A 20,132-nucleotide genomic window follows, 5' to 3' on the forward strand; every position below is an offset into this window, starting at 1 on the left:
CTTAGAAATGTGTAAAAACGTACTGTGGATTAAAGAAGATGGGCCCACGAGCAGATGAAGGGGGCTGTTTTATTTTGTGATGTGCTTCTAGTAAAGACAAGAATATTACAACACATTCTACTTACATTTCCACTGTAAAACACACACAAAGAACCCTAATTTTAAACTGGTTGCATCAGTTGTTTAGTTATTAACCAGTCAGAGGAGAGAAAATCAGAATATTTTCACGAATATAAAACATTTAGAGCAAGATATCAACTACCATTAAAGGTAATTAATGATGGTAAAATGTCGACAGCAAAACTAATGTGCTAACGCAAGGCTGAATACCCCCAAAACAAAACCACTACTGCCTTCTAAAGTTTTCAATATAAGAGTAAAAATGTGCAAATGTCTTCAACTAAACAGACATGTTCTAATATTTTCTAGTTGTGTTTGCATTGTTAGATAAGAAGTGTAAATTTGTGTCAGTGTGGCAGAAAACTTGGACAGGAATGACAAAACTCACTGCCTTCTGAGACCTGAAATTGGCTGTTTTATATCAATCAATCAATCAATCTTTATTTATAAAGCACTTTTCATACAGAGAAAATGTAGCACAAAGTGCTTTACATAGTTAAAAGCAGCCCACCCTCCAACTCACTCCCCACACTCTCAATACACATATATCCCCCCACCCACACACACATACACACACGCGCACACTTAAAGAGTAAAAATTGGGCTGGGCTCGCATGAGCCAAGTGAGGAAACACTATAACAGGGAGCCGTCTGCACCGGGAGCCGGTCACAGACCGCAGCCTCCAGGCTGGGCACACAGCAGGAGGGAGGCAAAGGAGCCCCCCAGCCAGGCTGAGAGGACCCCAGAGACCCAGCAGCCACGGTCAATAACAGCCCCGGTGCAGAGAGCGCCCTCCGAGGAAACACTGGAGATATGACGCAATACAATATATATAGGGTAAAATGATAAAATAAATAAGAACAGGATACAATATAAATATAAATAGAATAAGAAGATTAAAAAATGAATAAGAATAAAATCAAACAAATATTAGGTAAATCCTAAATTAATAATAAAATAGCAGGATAGAATAAATAAGCATAAAATAAATAAACGCTAAGTAAAAGCTAAATTAAAAAGGTGGGTCTTGAGCCTGTTCTTAAAAACATGTACGTTCTCTGCGGCCCTGAGCTCCTCCGGCAGGCTGTTCCACAGACGAGGACCATACCACTGAAACGCTGCCTCTCCGTGAGTATGTGTCCTGACTTTAGGGACAATCAAAAGGCCAGTACCAGAGGACCTCAGGGTCCGCGAGGGTTCGTATGGTAAAAGCAGATCTGAGAGATAGGAAGGCCCAAGACCATTAAGACATTTAAAAACCAATAAAAGAACTTTAAAATCGATCCTGAAACACACGGGGAGCCAGTGCAGCGATTCTAAAACCGGTGTAATGTGGGCCCGCCCTCTGGTCTTCGTCAGCACACGAGCTGCCGAGTTTTGCAAGAGTTGTAAAGTTGAAATATTCTTCTTAGGAAGACCAGAGAGCAGGGCATTACAGTAATCAATGCGACTGGTAATAAAAGCATGCATCAGCATCTCCGTGTTGGCCCGAGAGAGAATAGGGCGGACTCTGGCTATATTTTTTAGATGATAAAATCCAATTTTAGTTACATGTTTAATATGTGGGATAAAACCAAGCTCAGAGTCAAAAATAACACCCAGGTTTTTCACTTGTAGCGAAGGACATAGTGAAAATGCCTCTAATTTAGACAAGAGTTTCTCTCTCTGAGCCTCAGGACCGACAATTAAAACTTCAGTTTTGTCCTGGTTAAGTTGTAAAAAGTTTTCTGCCATCCAAGATCTTATATCCAAGATACAGTTAAAGAGGGCATCCATTTGTCTGGTGTCATCAGGAGACACGGAGATGTACAGCTGCGTGTCATCAGCGTAACTGTGGAAGTTCACTCCATGCCTCCTGATGACACCGCCGAGAGGGAGCATATACAAATTAAAAAGTACAGGGCCTAGAACCGACCCTTGAGGCACACCACATGTCATTTTATGGATCTTAGAGGAGCATGTATCCATACTCACCATAAAAGTTCTGTCAGAGAGATAGGAAGTGAACCAGCTGTGTACAGCACCAGAGAGGCCCACCATGTGTTTCAGTCTGTTTAAAAGAATAGCGTGGTCTACTGTATCAAAGGCTGCGCTTAGATCCAGTAGCACCAGGACTGAGAGCTTTTGGGAGTCCCAGTTACATCTAAGATCATTTAAAACCTTTAGGAGAGCCGTCTCTGTGCTGTGGTTCACCCTAAATCCAGACTGGAATATCTCCAGGATCTGTCTATCATTGAGAAAATCAGTAATCTGAGTAAAAACAAGTTTTTCTAAGACTTTACTTAAAAATGGTAAGTTGGATACAGGTCTGTAGTTATTAAAATCATTACAATCCAAATTGCTCTTCTTCAGAAGGGGCCTCACCACCGCCGTTTTAAAGGCAGCAGGGAAGACACCCAACTGAAGAGAGCAATTCATCATGCATAAAAGCTCAGCCTCAAAAAATCCATAAAGTGTTTTAAAGAGTGAAGAAGGAATTGGATCTAAAAGACATGTGGTGGGTCTCACTGTGGAGAAAACCTTCTGAAAGTTCTCAGCATTAACCAGGACAAAGCTGTCCAGTGTCTCCTCAGGTACAATCGAGCCCTCAGATGTATTTAAAATCATATCACGATTAGATAAAATATCAGATCTGATGGCGCTGATCTTTCCCCTGAAGTGGTCTGCAAACTGCTCACAGAGCGAGTCTGTGGGGGTTCTTTGGGAGCTGTTAAAATCAGGGTTAAATAAGTGATCTATGGTGGAAAAGAGGACCTTGGGATTATTTTTGTTAATACTGATTATTTTGGCGAAGTATGAATTTCTTGACTTCCTTAATGTATTATTGTACACTTTAAGTTGCTCGCAAAATATTTGATGGTTGATATTATTTTTAGTTTTCCTCCATCTCCTTTCTGCTGCCCTGCAATTTCTTTTTGATGGAAAGAAGATGTCAGAAATACATATAATCAGGTCTACATTTTTGCATCTGTTCTGCAACTGTTAGCTCTGAAGATGTGTTAGTTTAACAGCCTTCTGACATTTTTTCCCACTTGCTTGGATTTGAACGTTTTCCAAGTGTGGAACATGCACTTGAAATTGTCACTGCTTTGAAGTAATTAATTGTCATTGGATGAACACATATAGATATAGTTGATCTGAGTTTTCTTAAGATACAACCAACAAGAAGGAATCCTTTAATAACCATGAACACAATATATTTATATTCATTAAGCATTTTTATATCTAAGCAATCAAACAAGTGCCTTAGTTGACTTTTCTGAGTGTACACTGCAAAGCCAAGCATGTCTCCTACATCAAGGTGGCCATAGCTGGGTTTCTATTGCATCCCACGTCAACACCACTGACAGCAAAAAGCACTCAGGGGCCGACAGATCACTTTACCATTCCTGCAGCAGGAAGAGGAGCCTGGAGGCGGGTGGTGGGGGGTTGAGAAAAAGGGCAAAAGGACTGCAGGGGTGTACACTAATAAGCATTGGCCAGTAGGTGGGAGTATTGATGCTGGTTTTGCAGTTCCAACAGGGGGGAGGATAGAGGAACATTAGCAGCTAGAGGAAGGGAGTCATTGACCTTTATTGATTTATTCCCACTGCTGAAAACCTTCTGCTAAATATGATAATTATGATTGTGTGAAATGCTTCTCTGTGATCGATGACAGTGTGTGTGGTACACATTTAACTTCAGCTTTTAAAGTAGGTTGCACTTTTGTTCATCTACCAGCATTTCTTTTCTTCTGGCATCTTCCAAGTGAACAATTTAATTTCTAAAATTGTAGGTTATTGTAGGACACAAGTGGAAGATATTATTTAATTTTAATGCTTAATTTGCTACAAGATAAATACAAAAACAGCAATTAAAATATTTCCAGGCATGTAAAAATTTGGGTTCGAGTGAAGCAGGAGTTTCCTAGAACGGGACATTAATAAATTTACCAGGAAAAAAGTTTGTTTGCACATATGTGTTACGGAGTATAGCATGGTGGGAAAGGACGGAGAGAACCCCCCCCCCCCCCCCCCCCCTAAGTTTTGTTGGTTTTGTTTTTGAGTTTGTTTTGGATTAATTGCATGTTTTTGTGTTTATTTACGGTTGTTGCACCTGTGTGGGAGGGGAGATTTGACTCTAGCCCAGCTGCCAGTGAGGCGGAGTTGAATACAGGGAGCGGCTGATTGGAGTTCCTCTTTATAAAGGGGAGAGGAAGCAGGAAGTGTTGTTGTTGTTTTTAGTAGGACCTCGGTGAAGCAGGAGAGCCCCAGAGATCCAGGACAAAGTGTGCGCATTTTTAATAGAAAGGATTTTTTTTTAGCCTGGCCTGGTTTTTGCTTTTAACGAAACGGAGGACGTGGAAAGGAGGACGTATTCCTATGGAGCTGTGAGAGGACGTGCTGGAAAAGAGAGGACGTGCTGGAAAAAAAGGGACGTGTTGGAAAAGAGGAAAACGAGCACTAGACTGGAGACCTCCTGCGCCCCGATAAGAAGAACTGGACCAGCTCGGGGAAGTTTAACTGCCGGGAGGTAATGTGGAGACCCAGCCTCGAACAAAGTTAAAGCCTGAAAAGGTGGGTGGCAAACCTGTTTTAGGGAACTGCAGGATTGATACGTGTTGGTTGCGTGTTCGTGCAGTGACCCTCTCTCCCCTGTTTGTAACTAGGCGAAGAACTCGGACCGCGGTGGTCTTTGGGCTTTGGATCCCTGGCCGGGGTTGTCTTCAGCCGGTAGTTTGCCTAGAGGAAGAACAAATAAATTTTGTGTAACCCATTGCAGTGTGTGCGTGGTGGTTTGTTGCTGGTCCCTACTAGAATTCCTATTCTTTTTGCACGGAGGCTCTCTTAACAGACCTCCCGTAACATATGCATATGTATCTTTAGACAAAAAGGTTCTGAATGACAATTTGATTCCAACACCTGTGAGGCGTACTACCAAATCCTTGTTCCTTTGGAGGAACAGCAACCAACATGGAAGGCTTTCCATGAAAGGAATGGTCATTTGGGGGTGGCAAAGACACTTTCGATGCTGCGCCGTAGTTTTTATTGGCTTCAAATGGAGAAGAGAGTGCGGGACTGGACAACATCCTGTGAACGGTGTGTACGTCATAAAGGTCGTGGTGACGGTCAGGCCCCACTTAGTCCTGTTCTTACACACGCACCTCTCCAAACCGTGGCAGTTGATTTCCTGACATTAGGTAGACCGGCAGACTCATACCAGTACATTTTGGTCGCCACTGATTTGTTTACAAAGTATGCTTGGGCAATACCTACCAGGGACCAGACCGCTGCAACTACAGCGAAGATGTTGTTGAAACATATTATTCAGCCAATTGGATGCCTAGAACAACTGCACTCGGATCAAGGTGCTAATTTCGAGTCCGCCCTCATAAAGGAGCTCTGTCAGTATTATAATTGTCGGAAAAGTCGAACTACTGCCTATCATCCTCAGGGAAATGGGGCCTGTGAACGTTTCAATCAGACATTAATAAATATGCTGTCCACCCTAGAGGAAGAGAGGCGGACTCGGTGGGTACAATGTTTGCCCGAACTGCTCCAGGCTTATAATAAGTCTGTCCATGCGTCTACAGGTTACACCCCCCATTACCTGATGTTTGGATGGAATGCTCGTCTGCCAGGCGAGCTGTTTATGGGGACGAAGAGACCCATGGAGTCAACCACGACGCAGGAGTGGGTGAGGAGACATCATGAGCGCTTGAGGCTGGCATACCAGATGGTGGAAAAGAGCAGCCAGAAGGCTGCAGGCCGGATGAAGGACAGGTATGATGTTGGGGCTAGGGCAGCACCATTGCTCCCGGGGGAAAGGGTTCTAGTCCATACGACAAGAAGGGACGGACAGGGTAAACTGGCAGCACACTGGGAGGAAGAGATCCAAATTGTAGTTGGCCAGCCAAACCCTATGAACCCAGTCTACAGAGTTCGGCCAGAAGGTAAAGATGGGCCTGTTAGAGTGGTCCATCGTAATCGCCTGCGCATATGTACTTTCTTGCCTTCCGTCAATGATAAAACAGGAGGTGGCGCCTTAGAACCAGGAACGGCAGCTGCGCATGATATAGCGACAGCCTCAGACCAGTGGTTACTTCTATGGAGTATGGCACAGCAGATGCCAGGGCCAGGTCACTATCCGTCCTCCAACAAGTCCGCCCCTGCAACTCAGGAGGGTTTAAGGAGATCTGCCCGTGAAAATCTCGGGAAGCCCCCACCTCGATATACTTAGTAGAGTGCCCGAGGACGGGCTAGGAAAAAGTTGGGGTGGGTGTTACGGAGTATAGCATGGTGGGAAAGGACGGAGAGAAACCCCCCCCCTAAGTTTTGTTGGTTTTGTTTTTGAGTTTGTTTTGGATTAATTGCATGTTTTTGTGTTTATTTACGGTTGTTGCACCTGTGTGGGAGGGGAGATTTTACTCTAGCAAAGCTGCCAGTGAGGCGGAGTTGAATACAGGGAGCGGCTGATTGGAGTTCCTCTTTATAAAGGGGAGAGGAAGCAGGAAGTGTTGTTGTTGTTTTTAGTAGGACCTCGGTGAAGCAGGAGAGCCCCGGAGATCCAGGACAAAGTGTGCGCATTTTTAATAGAAAGGATTTTTTTTTAGCCTGGCCTGGTTTTTGCTTTTAACGAAACGGAGGACGTGGAAAGGAGGACGTATTCCTATGGAGCTGTGAGAGGACGTGCTGGAAAAGAGAGGACGTGCTGGAAAAAAAGGGACGTGTTGGAAAAGAGGAAAACGAGCACTAGACTGGAGACCTCCTGCGCCCCGATAAGAAGAACTGGACCAGCTCGGGGAAGTTTAACTGCCGGGAGGTAATGTGGAGACCCAGCCTCGAACAAAGTTAAAGCCTGAAAAGGTGGGTGGCAAACCTGTTTTAGGGAGCTGCAGGATTGATACGTGTTGGTTGCGTGTTCGTGCAGTGACCCTCTCTCCCCTGTTTGTAACTAGGCGAAGAACTCGGACCGCGGTGGTCTTTGGGCTTTGGATCCCTGGCCGGGGTTGTCTTCAGCCGGTAGTTTGCCTAGAGGAAGAACAAATAAATTTTGTGTAACCCATTGCAGTGTGTGCGTGGTGGTTTGTTGCTGGTCCCTACTAGAATTCCTATTCTTTTTGCACGGAGGCTCTCTTAACAGACCTCCCGTAACATTTGGCGTTTGTCGACAGGATTTGTGACCAGTATACAAACCTACCTGCCTTAGACTGATTAATATGGCGGATGAGTTATCTGAAACCAGGAATATGGCGTCACCATTTTTTATCGGTGCGCCCTGGGTACCAAAATTTTGTGGGCTTAATACGAATTATGAAGATTGGGAGAGTCAAATTAGCGCAATGCTCCGTGCTCAAAAGTGGTCGATAGAACAGCAATGTGATTTTGTATTGAGTGCATTAGGAGGAGAATCACGACCTGAAATTCTTATTCTGGAACAAGCGGAGCGGGATACGCCAGATAAAATCTTTCTTCAGCTTAAAGAACTGTATGGGGACAAAACAGCCGTGGGTACCCTGCGTGCCATGTTTTATGAATGTAGACAAAGGACAGAAGAGCCTATTAGAAAGTTCACGTTACGCTTAAGGGAGTTGGGCCATCGCCTGCAGACAAAAGAGCCACAAGGGTTTCGGCGGGCTGACCTGCACCTGCGTGATCAGTTTGTCTTGGGTCTTAGGGAGGGTGAGATACAGCGTGATCTGCGGCGTTTATTAAGGCACGATCCTGACCTCTCATTTGAACAGGTGCATAAAGAGGCTCTGCAATTGGAAGCGGATGCGCTGTATGGCGTACATGAGGACTCCGCTTGTGCTGTAGTAAGAGGGGATTTAAAGTGGCAGGATACTCTGAATTGGAGAGATAAGTTTAAAGTGGAGATCCTTGCAGAAATGAAGGAACAAATTATGGATCTCAAAAATACTCTTCAGGAGGAGCTGAAGGAATTTGTCCGACCAGCACCAATGCCACGGACGTTTTCAGCTCCTAGAGGTGAGCGAGAAAGGTGGAACCTTAGTTCCCCTCAATATAGGGGAGGTGTTGAAGTGTCCGAGCCACCCCCGGTGACAAAGCAAACCCCACGGTTAGTGGAGCGACCACGGCACAAGTGGGATGAGCATGGGCAGCCTATTTGTAGTAGGTGTGGAGTTAGTGGACACATGGCAAGAGAGTGTCGGGGCACTTCATCTCAGATGGCTTTAAACGAGTAAATCCAGTCGCTATGGGCCAGGTGATTGGAAAGGATGATAGTGGTCCAACTCAGTTAAACCACCCTCAATTTTTAGGGGCATGCTGTCAAGTAGAAGTATTCATTGATGGTAAAGAAGTGACATTTTTGCTGGATACTGGGTCTAATGTAACATTAATGCCACAAGCCTGTTTTAGGAGATTGTTTGGTGAACAGGAGCCGGGGAAAGAGAGTGATCTTAATTGGCTAAAGCTGAAGGCCGCGAATGGATTGGCTATTCCTTACGTGGGCTATGTGTTAGCTGAAGTACAGGTGGGAGACATTACCCTGAAAGATATGGGAATTGTGATTTCAAAGGACGACCCCAATAATTCTAATGCATTACCTATATTAGGTATGAACATCATCGTTCCATGTTGGGATGTGTTTTTTTTGAAACCTCAGACGCAGACCCAGACCTGGCCTGTTGGCTCGACTGTAGACGCTCAACAAGCGTGGGCATCTGCTTTTCAGGACTGTCAAAGAATTCAGGCAGCTGTCCCCGTACCACAAGTAGGGACCCTGCGACCCGCTTACCGCCACCCGGTGAAGATCCCTGAGCACAGTGAGCAGGTGATTTGGGCTAGGGCCCCACAGACACTGAGGAAAGGACAATGTATCTTGGTGGAGCCATTGGAAGGGCCTAGTACAGTTGCCGTTGCTCGATCGCTAGGAACTGTCTATAGAGGCCGGGTCCCCATCAAAGTAAGGAATCTCAATCCTTTTCCTATTACGTTACGACGTTATGAGGCCCTGGCTACATTCTCCACGGAAAATGTCGACATTCAGGAACCTTTTGAAGTCACGTTTGAGCAAACCAGGCCAGGCATCGTTGAAGTGGGCGTATCCCAGGTGAGCTCGGAACCATCTGGTAAAGCTCCTCACATTGAAGTTATGACACAAGGGCGGTCGAATCTATCTATGGAGGAGCAGGAAAAGTTAAATGGTCTCTTGAGGAAGTGGGGCGATGTGTTTGCTGCCGACGAAGAGGATTATGGCCACACAGATGTAATTACGCACTCTATTCCGACAGGTATGGCACCTCCTATTAGAGAGCGGTATAGGCCAATCCCCCATAAAATGTATCAGGAAGTGCGAGAATTGCTGAATAATATGATTCGATCAGGGGTGGTGCGAGAGAGTACAAGTCCCTGGGCAGCACCCATTGTCCTGGTAAGGAAAAAGAATGGGGAATTGAGATTTTGTGTGGATTACCGCAAGTTGAATGCAGTGACACATAAAGACGCCCATCCATTACCTAGAATTGAAGAGACCTTGACGATGCTGACTAAATCAAAATACTACTCCACCCTTGATCTAGCAAGTGGGTATTGGCAAGTGAAAGTTTCTGAAGCTGACAGGGAAAAAACTGCATTTTGTACTCCTTTTGGCTTGTATGAGTTTGAAAGAATGCCTTTTGGATTGTGTAATGCTCCAGCAACATTTCAAAGGTTGATGCAGAGTTGTTTGGGAAGTCAAATCACAGAGTCCGCTTTTGTCTATCTGGATGATGTGATAGTATATTCACCGGATTTTGACAGCCACCTAGAACATCTGCAGGCAGTGTTTGCAAGATTGAAGAGCTATGGGCTGAAGTTGCGACCTGATAAATGTGTTCTTTTCCAGCAACAGGTGAAGTTCCTGGGTCACCTGGTGAACAGTGAGGGTGTGGCTCCGGACCCTGATAAGATTGCCGCTGTACAGAAGTGGCCGGCCCCGCAGACTATTCATCAGGTGCGTTCCTTCTTGGGCTTTGCCGGTTATTATCGGCGGTTCATTGCAGGGTTTGCGGGTGTTGCTAGGCCTCTTAACTTGCTGCTAGTGGGAGTACCGAAGAATAAAAAACAGAATATCCCCATAAATTGGGATGAGGATTGTCAGCAGTCCTTTGATCTTCTGAAGCAGAAATTGCTCGAGGCTCCTATTTTAGCTTTTGCTGATTTCAGATTACCCTTCCGGCTTTATACGGATGCCAGTAAAGTGGGCCTTGGTGCAGTACTGTCTCAAGTACAAGATGGGAAGGAATGTGTGATAGCCTATGCTAGCAGAAGCTTAGCACCCGCCGAAAGGGATGATGCAAACTATAGCTCCTTTAAACTGGAGCTGCTCGCTTTGAAGTGGGCGGTGACTGAGAAATTTAAAGATTATCTATGGGGGTCTCTGTTCACAGTTTATACTGATAATAATCCATTGGTCCATTTATCGACTTCCAAAGTGGGCGCAGTGGAACAACGGTGGGTAGCCCAGCTCGCAAATTATCAATTTGATATTAAGTATCGGCCTGGCCAGGAAAATGTGAATGCTGATGTTCTGTCTAGAATGCCATTGCAGGTGCAACCCCACGATTTGGTGCCTCCACAGAGGGTGGACGAAAAAGCATGGGTTCAGGCTGTGAACATCGATTGGGATCCAGGATGCTGGCAAGGCTTACAAGAGCAGGACCCCACGCTGCATAGAGTGAGATACTACATGGCCCGAGGAAAGATGCCATCTGGGGAGGAAAGACGCCAGGAGCCTACTGCAGTCTTAAACTACATGAAACAATGGTCACGGCTGGAGTTGTTGGAGGGTGTTCTGGTCCGCAGGGGGGTGGATTCCAACACCTGTGAGGCGTACTACCAAATCCTTGTTCCTTTGGAGGAACAGCAACCAACATGGAAGGCTTTCCATGAAAGGAATGGTCATTTGGGGGTGGCAAAGACACTTTCGATGCTGCGCCGTAGTTTTTATTGGCTTCAAATGGAGAAGAGAGTGCGGGACTGGACAACATCCTGTGAACGGTGTGTACGTCATAAAGGTCGTGGTGACGGTCAGGCCCCACTTAGTCCTGTTCTTACACACGCACCTCTCCAAACCGTGGCAGTTGATTTCCTGACATTAGGTAGACCGGCAGACTCATACCAGTACATTTTGGTCGCCACTGATTTGTTTACAAAGTATGCTTGGGCAATACCTACCAGGGACCAGACCGCTGCAACTACAGCGAAGATGTTGTTGAAACATATTATTCAGCCAATTGGATGCCCAGAACAACTGCACTCGGATCAAGGTGCTAATTTCGAGTCCGCCCTCATAAAGGAGCTCTGTCAGTATTATAATTGTCGGAAAAGTCGAACTACTGCCTATCATCCTCAGGGAAATGGGGCCTGTGAACGTTTCAATCAGACATTAATAAATATGCTGTCCACCCTAGAGGAAGAGAGGCGGACTCGGTGGGTACAATGTTTGCCCGAACTGCTCCAGGCTTATAATAAGTCTGTCCATGCGTCTACAGGTTACACCCCCCATTACCTGATGTTTGGATGGAATGCTCGTCTGCCAGGCGAGCTGTTTATGGGGACGAAGAGACCCATGGAGTCAACCACGACGCAGGAGTGGGTGAGGAGACATCATGAGCGCTTGAGGCTGGCATACCAGATGGTGGAAAAGAGCAGCCAGAAGGCTGCAGGCCGGATGAAGGACAGGTATGATGTTGGGGCTAGGGCAGCACCATTGCTCCCGGGGGAAAGGGTTCTAGTCCATACGACAAGAAGGGACGGACAGGGTAAACTGGCAGCACACTGGGAGGAAGAGATCCAAATTGTAGTTGGCCAGCCAAACCCTATGAACCCAGTCTACAGAGTTCGGCCAGAAGGTAAAGATGGGCCTGTTAGAGTGGTCCATCGTAATCGCCTGCGCATATGTACTTTCTTGCCTTCCGTCAATGATAAAACAGGAGGTGGCGCCTTAGAACCAGGAACGGCAGCTGCGCATGATATAGCGACAGCCTCAGACCAGTGGTTACTTCTATGGAGTATGGCACAGCAGATGCCAGGGCCAGGTCACTATCCGTCCTCCAACAAGTCCGCCCCTGCAACTCAGGAGGGTTTAAGGAGATCTGCCCGTGAAAATCTCGGGAAGCCCCCACCTCGATATACTTAGTAGAGTGCCCGAGGACGGGCTAGGAAAAAGTTGGGGTGGGTGTTACGGAGTATAGCATGGTGGGAAAGGACGGAGAGAACCCCCCCCCCCCCCCCCTAAGTTTTGTTGGTTTTGTTTTTGAGTTTGTTTTGGATTAATTGCATGTTTTTGTGTTTATTTACGGTTGTTGCACCTGTGTGGGAGGGGAGATTTTACTCTAGCCCAGCTGCCAGTGAGGCGGAGTTGAATACAGGGAGCGGCTGATTGGAGTTCCTCTTTATAAAGGGGAGAGGAAGCAGGAAGTGTTGTTGTTGTTTTTAGTAGGACCTCGGTGAAGCAGGAGAGCCCCGGAGATCCAGGACAAAGTGTGCGCATTTTTAATAGAAAGGATTTTTTTTTAGCCTGGCCTGGTTTTTGCTTTTAACGAAACGGAGGACGTGGAAAGGAGGACGTATTCCTATGGAGCTGTGAGAGGACGTGCTGGAAAAGAGAGGACGTGCTGGAAAAAAAGGGATGTGTTGGAAAAGAGGAAAACGAGCACTAGACTGGAGACCTCCTGCGCCCCGATAAGAAGAACTGGACCAGCTCGGGGAAGTTTAACTGCCGGGAGGTAATGTGGAGACCCAGCCTCGAACAAAGTTAAAGCCTGAAAAGGTGGGTGGCAAACCTGTTTTAGGAGCTGCAGGATTGATACGTGTTGGTTGCGTGTTCGTGCAGTGACCCTCTCTCCCCTGTTTGTAACTAGGCGAAGAACTCGGACCGCGGTGGTCTTTGGGCTTTGGATCCCTGGCCGGGGTTGTCTTCAGCCGGTAGTTTGCCTAGAGGAAGAACAAATAAATTTTGTGTAACCCATTGCAGTGTGTGCGTGGTGGTTTGTTGCTGGTCCCTACTAGAATTCCTATTCTTTTTGCACGGAGGCTCTCTTAACAGACCTCCCGTAACATTTGGCGTTTGTCGACAGGATTTGTGACCAGTATACAAACCTACCTGCCTTAGACTGATTAATATGGCGGATGAGTTATCTGAAACCAGGAATATGGCGTCACCATTTTTTATCGGTGCGCCCTGGGTACCAAAATTTTGTGGGCTTAATACGAATTATGAAGATTGGGAGAGTCAAATTAGCGCAATGCTCCGTGCTCAAAAGTGGTCGATAGAACAGCAATGTGATTTTGTATTGAGTGCATTAGGAGGAGAATCACGACCTGAAATTCTTATTCTGGAACAAGCGGAGCGGGATACGCCAGATAAAATCTTTCTTCAGCTTAAAGAACTGTATGGGGACAAAACAGCCGTGGGTACCCTGCGTGCCATGTTTTATGAATGTAGACAAAGGACAGAAGAGCCTATTAGAAAGTTCACGTTACGCTTAAGGGAGTTGGGCCATCGCCTGCAGACAAAAGAGCCACAAGGGTTTCGGCGGGCTGACCTGCACCTGCGTGATCAGTTTGTCTTGGGTCTTAGGGAGGGTGAGATACAGCGTGATCTGCGGCGTTTATTAAGGCACGATCCTGACCTCTCATTTGAACAGGTGCATAAAGAGGCTCTGCAATTGGAAGCGGATGCGCTGTATGGCGTACATGAGGACTCCGCTTGTGCTGTAGTAAGAGGGGATTTAAAGTGGCAGGATACTCTGAATTGGAGAGATAAGTTTAAAGTGGAGATCCTTGCAGAAATGAAGGAACAAATTATGGATCTCAAAAATACTCTTCAGGAGGAGCTGAAGGAATTTGTCCGACCAGCACCAATGCCACGGACGTTTTCAGCTCCTAGAGGTGAGCGAGAAAGGTGGAACCTTAGTTCCCCTCAATATAGGGGAGGTGTTGAAGTGTCCGAGCCACCCCCGGTGACAAAGCAAACCCCACGGTTAGTGGAGCGACCACGGCACAAGTGGGATGAGCATGGGCAGCCTATTTGTAGTAGGTGTGGAGTTAGTGGACACATGGCAAGAGAGTGTCGGGGCACTTCATCTCAGATGGCTTTAAACGAGTAAATCCAGTCGCTATGGGCCAGGTGATTGGAAAGGATGATAGTGGTCCAACTCAGTTAAACCACCCTCAATTTTTAGGGGCATGCCGTCAAGTAGAAGTATTCATTGATGGTAAAGAAGTGACATTTTTGCTGGATACTGGGTCTAATGTAACATTAATGCCACAAGCCTGTTTTAGGAGATTGTTTGGTGAACAGGAGCCGGGGAAAGAGAGTGATCTTAATTGGCTAAAGCTGAAGGCCGCGAATGGATTGGCTATTCCTTACGTGGGCTATGTGTTAGCTGAAGTACAGGTGGGAGACATTACCCTGAAAGATATGGGAATTGTGATTTCAAAGGACGACCCCAATAATTCTAATGCATTACCTATATTAGGTATGAACATCATCGTTCCATGTTGGGATGTGTTTTTTTGAAACCTCAGACGCAGACCCAGACCTGGCCTGTTGGCTCGACTGTAGACGCTCAACAAGCGTGGGCATCTGCTTTTCAGGACTGTCAAAGAATTCAGGCAGCTGTCCCCGTACCACAAGTAGGGACCCTGCGACCCGCTTACCGCCACCCGGTGAAGATCCCTGAGCACAGTGAGCAGGTGATTTGGGCTAGGGCCCCACAGACACTGAGGAAAGGACAATGTATCTTGGTGGAGCCATTGGAAGGGCCTAGTACAGTTGCCGTTGCTCGATCGCTAGGAACTGTCTATAGAGGCCGGGTCCCCATCAAAGTAAGGAATCTCAATCCTTTTCCTATTACGTTACGACGTTATGAGGCCCTGGCTACATTCTCCACGGAAAATGTCGACATTCAGGAACCTTTTGAAGTCACGTTTGAGCAAACCAGGCCAGGCATCGTTGAAGTGGGCGTATCCCAGGTGAGCTCGGAACCATCTGGTAAAGCTCCTCACATTGAAGTTATGACACAAGGGCGGTCGAATCTATCTATGGAGGAGCAGGAAAAGTTAAATGGTCTCTTGAGGAAGTGGGGCGATGTGTTTGCTGCCGACGAAGAGGATTATGGCCACACAGATGTAATTACGCACTCTATTCCGACAGGTATGGCACCTCCTATTAGAGAGCGGTATAGGCCAATCCCCCCTAAAATGTATCAGGAAGTGCGAGAATTGCTGAATAATATGATTCGATCAGGGGTGGTGCGAGAGAGTACAAGTCCCTGGGCAGCACCCATTGTCCTGGTAAGGAAAAAGAATGGGGAATTGAGATTTTGTGTGGATTACCGCAAGTTGAATGCAGTGACACATAAAGACGCCCATCCATTACCTAGAATTGAAGAGACCTTGACGATGCTGACTAAATCAAAATACTACTCCACCCTTGATCTAGCAAGTGGGTATTGGCAAGTGAAAGTTTCTGAAGCTGACAGGGAAAAAACTGCATTTTGTACTCCTTTTGGCTTGTATGAGTTTGAAAGAATGCCTTTTGGATTGTGTAATGCTCCAGCAACATTTCAAAGGTTGATGCAGAGTTGTTTGGGAAGTCAAATCACAGAGTCCGCTTTTGTCTATCTGGATGATGTGATAGTATATTCACCGGATTTTGACAGCCACCTAGAACATCTGCAGGCAGTGTTTGCAAGATTGAAGAGCTATGGGCTGAAGTTGCGACCTGATAAATGTGTTCTTTTCCAGCAACAGGTGAAGTTCCTGGGTCACCTGGTGAACAGTGAGGGTGTGGCTCCGGACCCTGATAAGATTGCTGCTGTACAGAAGTGGCCGGCCCCGCAGACTATTCATCAGGTGCGTTCCTTCTTGGGCTTTGCCGGTTATTATCGGCGGTTCATTGCAGGGTTTGCGGGTGTTGCTAGGCCTCTTAACTCGCTGCTAGTGGGAGTACCGAAGAATAAAAAACAGAATATCCCCATAAATTGGGATGAGGATTGTCAGCAGTCCTTTGATCTTCTGAAGCAGAAATTGCTCGAGGCTCCTATTTTAGCTTTTGCTGATTTCAGATTACCCTTCCGGCTTTATACGGATGCCAGTAAAGTGGGCCTTGGTGCAGTATTGTCTCAAGTACAAGATGGGAAGGAATGTGTGATAGCCTATGCTAGCAGAAGCTTAGCACCCGCCGAAAGGGATGATGCAAACTATAGCTCCTTTAAACTGGAGCTGCTCGCTTTGAAGTGGGCGGTGACTGAGAAATTTAAAGATTATCTATGGGGGTCTCTGTTCACAGTTTATACTGATAATAATCCATTGGTCCATTTATCGACTTCCAAAGTGGGCGCAGTGGAACAACGGTGGGTAGCCCAGCTCGCAAATTATCAATTTGATATTAAGTATCGGCCTGGCCAGGAAAATGTGAATGCTGATGTTCTGTCTAGAATGCCATTGCAGGTGCAACCCCAGGATTTGGTGCCTCCACAGAGGGTGGACGAAAAAGCATGGGTTCAGGCTGTGAACATCGATTGGGATCCAGGATGCTGGCAAGGCTTACAAGAGCAGGACCCCACGCTGCATAGAGTGAGATACTACATGGCCCGAGGAAAGATGCCATCTGGGGAGGAAAGACGCCAGGAGCCTACTGCAGTCTTAAACTACATGAAACAATGGTCACGGCTGGAGTTGTTGGAGGGTGTTCTGGTCCGCAGGGGGGTGGATTCCAACACCTGTGAGGCGTACTACCAAATCCTTGTTCCTTTGGAGGAACAGCAACCAACATGGAAGGCTTTCCATGAAAGGAATGGTCATTTGGGGGTGGCAAAGACACTTTCGATGCTGCGCCGTAGTTTTTATTGGCTTCAAATGGAGAAGAGAGTGCGGGACTGGACAACATCCTGTGAACGGTGTGTACGTCATAAAGGTCGTGGTGACGGTCAGGCCCCACTTAGTCCTGTTCTTACACACGCACCTCTCCAAACCGTGGCAGTTGATTTCCTGACATTAGGTAGACCGGCAGACTCATACCAGTACATTTTGGTCGCCACTGATTTGTTTACAAAGTATGCTTGGGCAATACCTACCAGGGACCAGACCGCTGCAACTACAGCGAAGATGTTGTTGAAACATATTATTCAGCCAATTGGATGCCCAGAACAACTGCACTCGGATCAAGGTGCTAATTTCGAGTCCGCCCTCATAAAGGAGCTCTGTCAGTATTATAATTGTCGGAAAAGTCGAACTACTGCCTATCATCCTCAGGGAAATGGGGCCTGTGAACGTTTCAATCAGACATTAATAAATATGCTGTCCACCCTAGAGGAAGAGAGGCGGACTCGGTGGGTACAATGTTTGCCTGAACTGCTCCAGGCTTATAATAAGTCTGTCCATGCGTCTACAGGTTACACCCCCCATTACCTGATGTTTGGATGGAATGCTCGTCTGCCAGGCGAGCTGTTTATGGGGACGAAGAGACCCATGGAGTCAACCACGACGCAGGAGTGGGTGAGGAGACATCATGAGCGCTTGAGGCTGGCATAGCAGATGGTGGAAAAGAGCAGCCAGAAGGCTGCAGGCCGGATGAAGGACAGGTATGATGTTGGGGCTAGGGCAGCACCATTGCTCCCGGGGGAAAGGGTTCTAGTCCATACGACAAGAAGGGACGGACAGGGTAAACTGGCAGCACACTGGGAGGAAGAGATCCAAATTGTAGTTGGCCAGCCAAACCCTATGAACCCAGTCTACAGAGTTCGGCCAGAAGGTAAAGATGGGCCTGTTAGAGTGGTCCATCGTAATCGCCTGCGCATATGTACTTTCTTGCCTTCCGTCAATGATAAAACAGGAGGTGGCGCCTTAGAACCAGGAACGGCAGCTGCGCATGATATAGCGACAGCCTCAGACCAGTGGTTACTTCTATGGAGTATGGCACAGCAGATGCCAGGGCCAGGTCACTATCCGTCCTCCAACAAGTCCGCCCCTGCAACTCAGGAGGGTTTAAGGAGATCTGCCCGTGAAAATCTCGGGAAGCCCCCACCTCGATATACTTAGTAGAGTGCCCGAGGACGGGCTAGGAAAAAGTTGGGGTGGGTGTTACGGAGTATAGCATGGTGGGAAAGGACGGAGAGAAACCCCCCCCCTAAGTTTTGTTGGTTTTGTTTTTGAGTTTGTTTTGGATTAATTGCATGTTTTTGTGTTTATTTACGGTTGTTGCACCTGTGTGGGAGGGGAGATTTTACTCTAGCCCAGCTGCCAGTGAGGCGGAGTTGAATACAGGGAGCGGCTGATTGGAGTTCCTCTTTATAAAGGGGAGAGGAAGCAGGAAGTGTTGTTGTTGTTTTTAGTAGGACCTCGGTGAAGCAGGAGAGCCCCGGAGATCCAGGACAAAGTGTGCGCATTTTTAATAGAAAGGATTTTTTTTTAGCCTGGCCTGGTTTTTGCTTTTAACGAAACGGAGGACGTGGAAAGGAGGACGTATTCCTATGGAGCTGTGAGAGGACGTGCTGGAAAAGAGAGGACGTGCTGGAAAAAAAGGGACGTGTTGGAAAAGAGGAAAACGAGCACTAGACTGGAGACCTCCTGCGCCCCGATAAGAAGAACTGGACCAGCTCGGGGAAGTTTAACTGCCGGGAGGTAATGTGGAGACCCAGCCTCGAACAAAGTTAAAGCCTGAAAAGGTGGGTGGCAAACCTGTTTTAGGGAGCTGCAGGATTGATACGTGTTGGTTGCGTGTTCGTGCAGTGACCCTCTCTCCCCTGTTTGTAACTAGGCGAAGAACTCGGACCGCGGTGGTCTTTGGGCTTTGGATCCCTGGCCGGGGTTGTCTTCAGCCGGTAGTTTGCCTAGAGGAAGAACAAATAAATTTTGTGTAACCCATTGCAGTGTGTGCGTGGTGGTTTGTTGCTGGTCCCTACTAGAATTCCTATTCTTTTTGCACGGAGGCTCTCTTAACAGACCTCCCGTAACATATGCATATGTATCTTTAGACAAAAAGGTTCTGAATGACAATTTGTTCAGTTGCAGTTCTCCTAAACTGATTATTAAAAGCCAAAAATATAGTGTGCCAAAATGTAATAAAGTTTGGATATTACTGCACTGCTAAATACACACTGTAGTGCAATAAAGCAGCATTCTTGCCAGAGCAAGTCAATTAAACCAAATCAAGCTAAGAATTTCCTGAACTTTAAATATTTATTGGATTATTTGGATCCTGCTCTTCTACCAAATCCTATTTGTGTGTTTGCCTTCAGCAAGCAGGGTCACCCTCAGTTGATCTGACCACGCTGTATAATTCTAACAACAGCTGGCCAAAGTCAGTGGCCCGCAGCCCACCACTCCCTCCCTTTGTGGGTTAGCAATGGCAAGCATACTCCCTGTGGTAGGGCACATATACTGTACATGCACAAATACAATACAGAGTACAGTATATACTACCCCTACAATCAAATACTGCATGGAAAATATGGAACATGGGAATATAATAATTGTATTATTGATGCCTATACACTGAATTATAAATTAGAATCAGACTTATAAGTGGATTATACTGGCAGCTTTAAATTTAACACAAATAACACAGGGTGTTGAGGGACTTTGGCACTGAGCAAACTGCTGAGCTGATGGAATATATTTCCTGATGCTCAAATATACAGTAATTGTGTGTATTTAGCTACAGAGATTGCTGACCTGACGCTGGTGAGGTTATGCACTCAGGTGAAGCCAGGCGCCAGTCGAAGTGACACAGTCTCACCTCTGAAGACGTCTTTTATCGTGGGGAAATGTGGCCATTCATGGCCAGCCGAGCGTTTCAATGAGCCACATTAGCTGTTGCACCATTGTTTTTCAAAAAGGCAGCTCTGAACTTGCTTTGATGGCGGGGTAGCGGGCCCGTGTTTCACTTTGTCATTCTGATGAGTGTCTTGTCATTCGGATCTGCTGAGTCTTGCAACCTTCATGATATTGTAAGATGAATCAGGACAGGATGTGATTACTCAGTTTTAGTGAAGGTGTTTTAATTGGCTTTAGCTGAA

General features: G+C 46.6%; 1 protein-coding gene across 9 annotated transcripts; it reads left to right on the plus strand.

Moving 5' to 3' along the window:
• The first annotated feature begins 4,232 nt into the window (after window positions 1–4,232).
• LOC146685814 (uncharacterized) lies at window positions 4,233–15,912 on the plus strand. 9 transcript variants are annotated; one of them, XR_014916672.1, is made up of 5 exons: window positions 4,233–4,677; window positions 4,770–5,883; window positions 6,714–6,966; window positions 11,598–12,877; window positions 12,969–13,076. XR_014916672.1 is itself a non-coding variant. In XM_085441040.1 (4 exons), exons 1-2 carry the CDS (start codon window positions 8,318–8,320, stop codon window positions 11,616–11,618), a joined length of 1,761 nt encoding a protein of 586 aa, XP_085297166.1. In that variant the 5' UTR covers window positions 8,050–8,317; the 3' UTR covers window positions 11,619–11,787; window positions 12,625–12,877; window positions 12,969–13,076. The 9 variants fall into 9 exon arrangements, 4 of the variants coding, with proteins under 4 accessions (XP_085297166.1, XP_085297168.1, XP_085297167.1 ...); XR_014916670.1 differs by having other exon boundaries at window positions 4,770–5,199; window positions 5,694–6,966; XR_014916669.1 differs by having other exon boundaries at window positions 4,770–6,966.
• Window positions 15,913–20,132: the final 4,220 nt, after the last annotated feature.

This window comes from Copadichromis virginalis, linkage group LG19 (assembly GCF_057382275.1).
Source record: "Copadichromis virginalis isolate Kocher_CV1m ecotype Utaka linkage group LG19, C_Virginalis_male_GT1.1, whole genome shotgun sequence".
Classification (NCBI taxonomy): Eukaryota; Metazoa; Chordata; class Actinopteri; order Cichliformes; family Cichlidae; genus Copadichromis; species Copadichromis virginalis.

Coding starts and splice junctions, on each gene's coding strand:
- LOC146685814 (XM_085441041.1), top strand. CDS start 8,318: ATGGGCCAGGTGATTGGAAAGGATGATAGTGGTCCAACTCAGTTAAAC. Junction 10,058..11,597: donor CCCCGCAGACTATTCATCAG/GTGCGTTCCTTC, acceptor ATGCGTCTACAG/GTTACACCCCCCATTACCTG.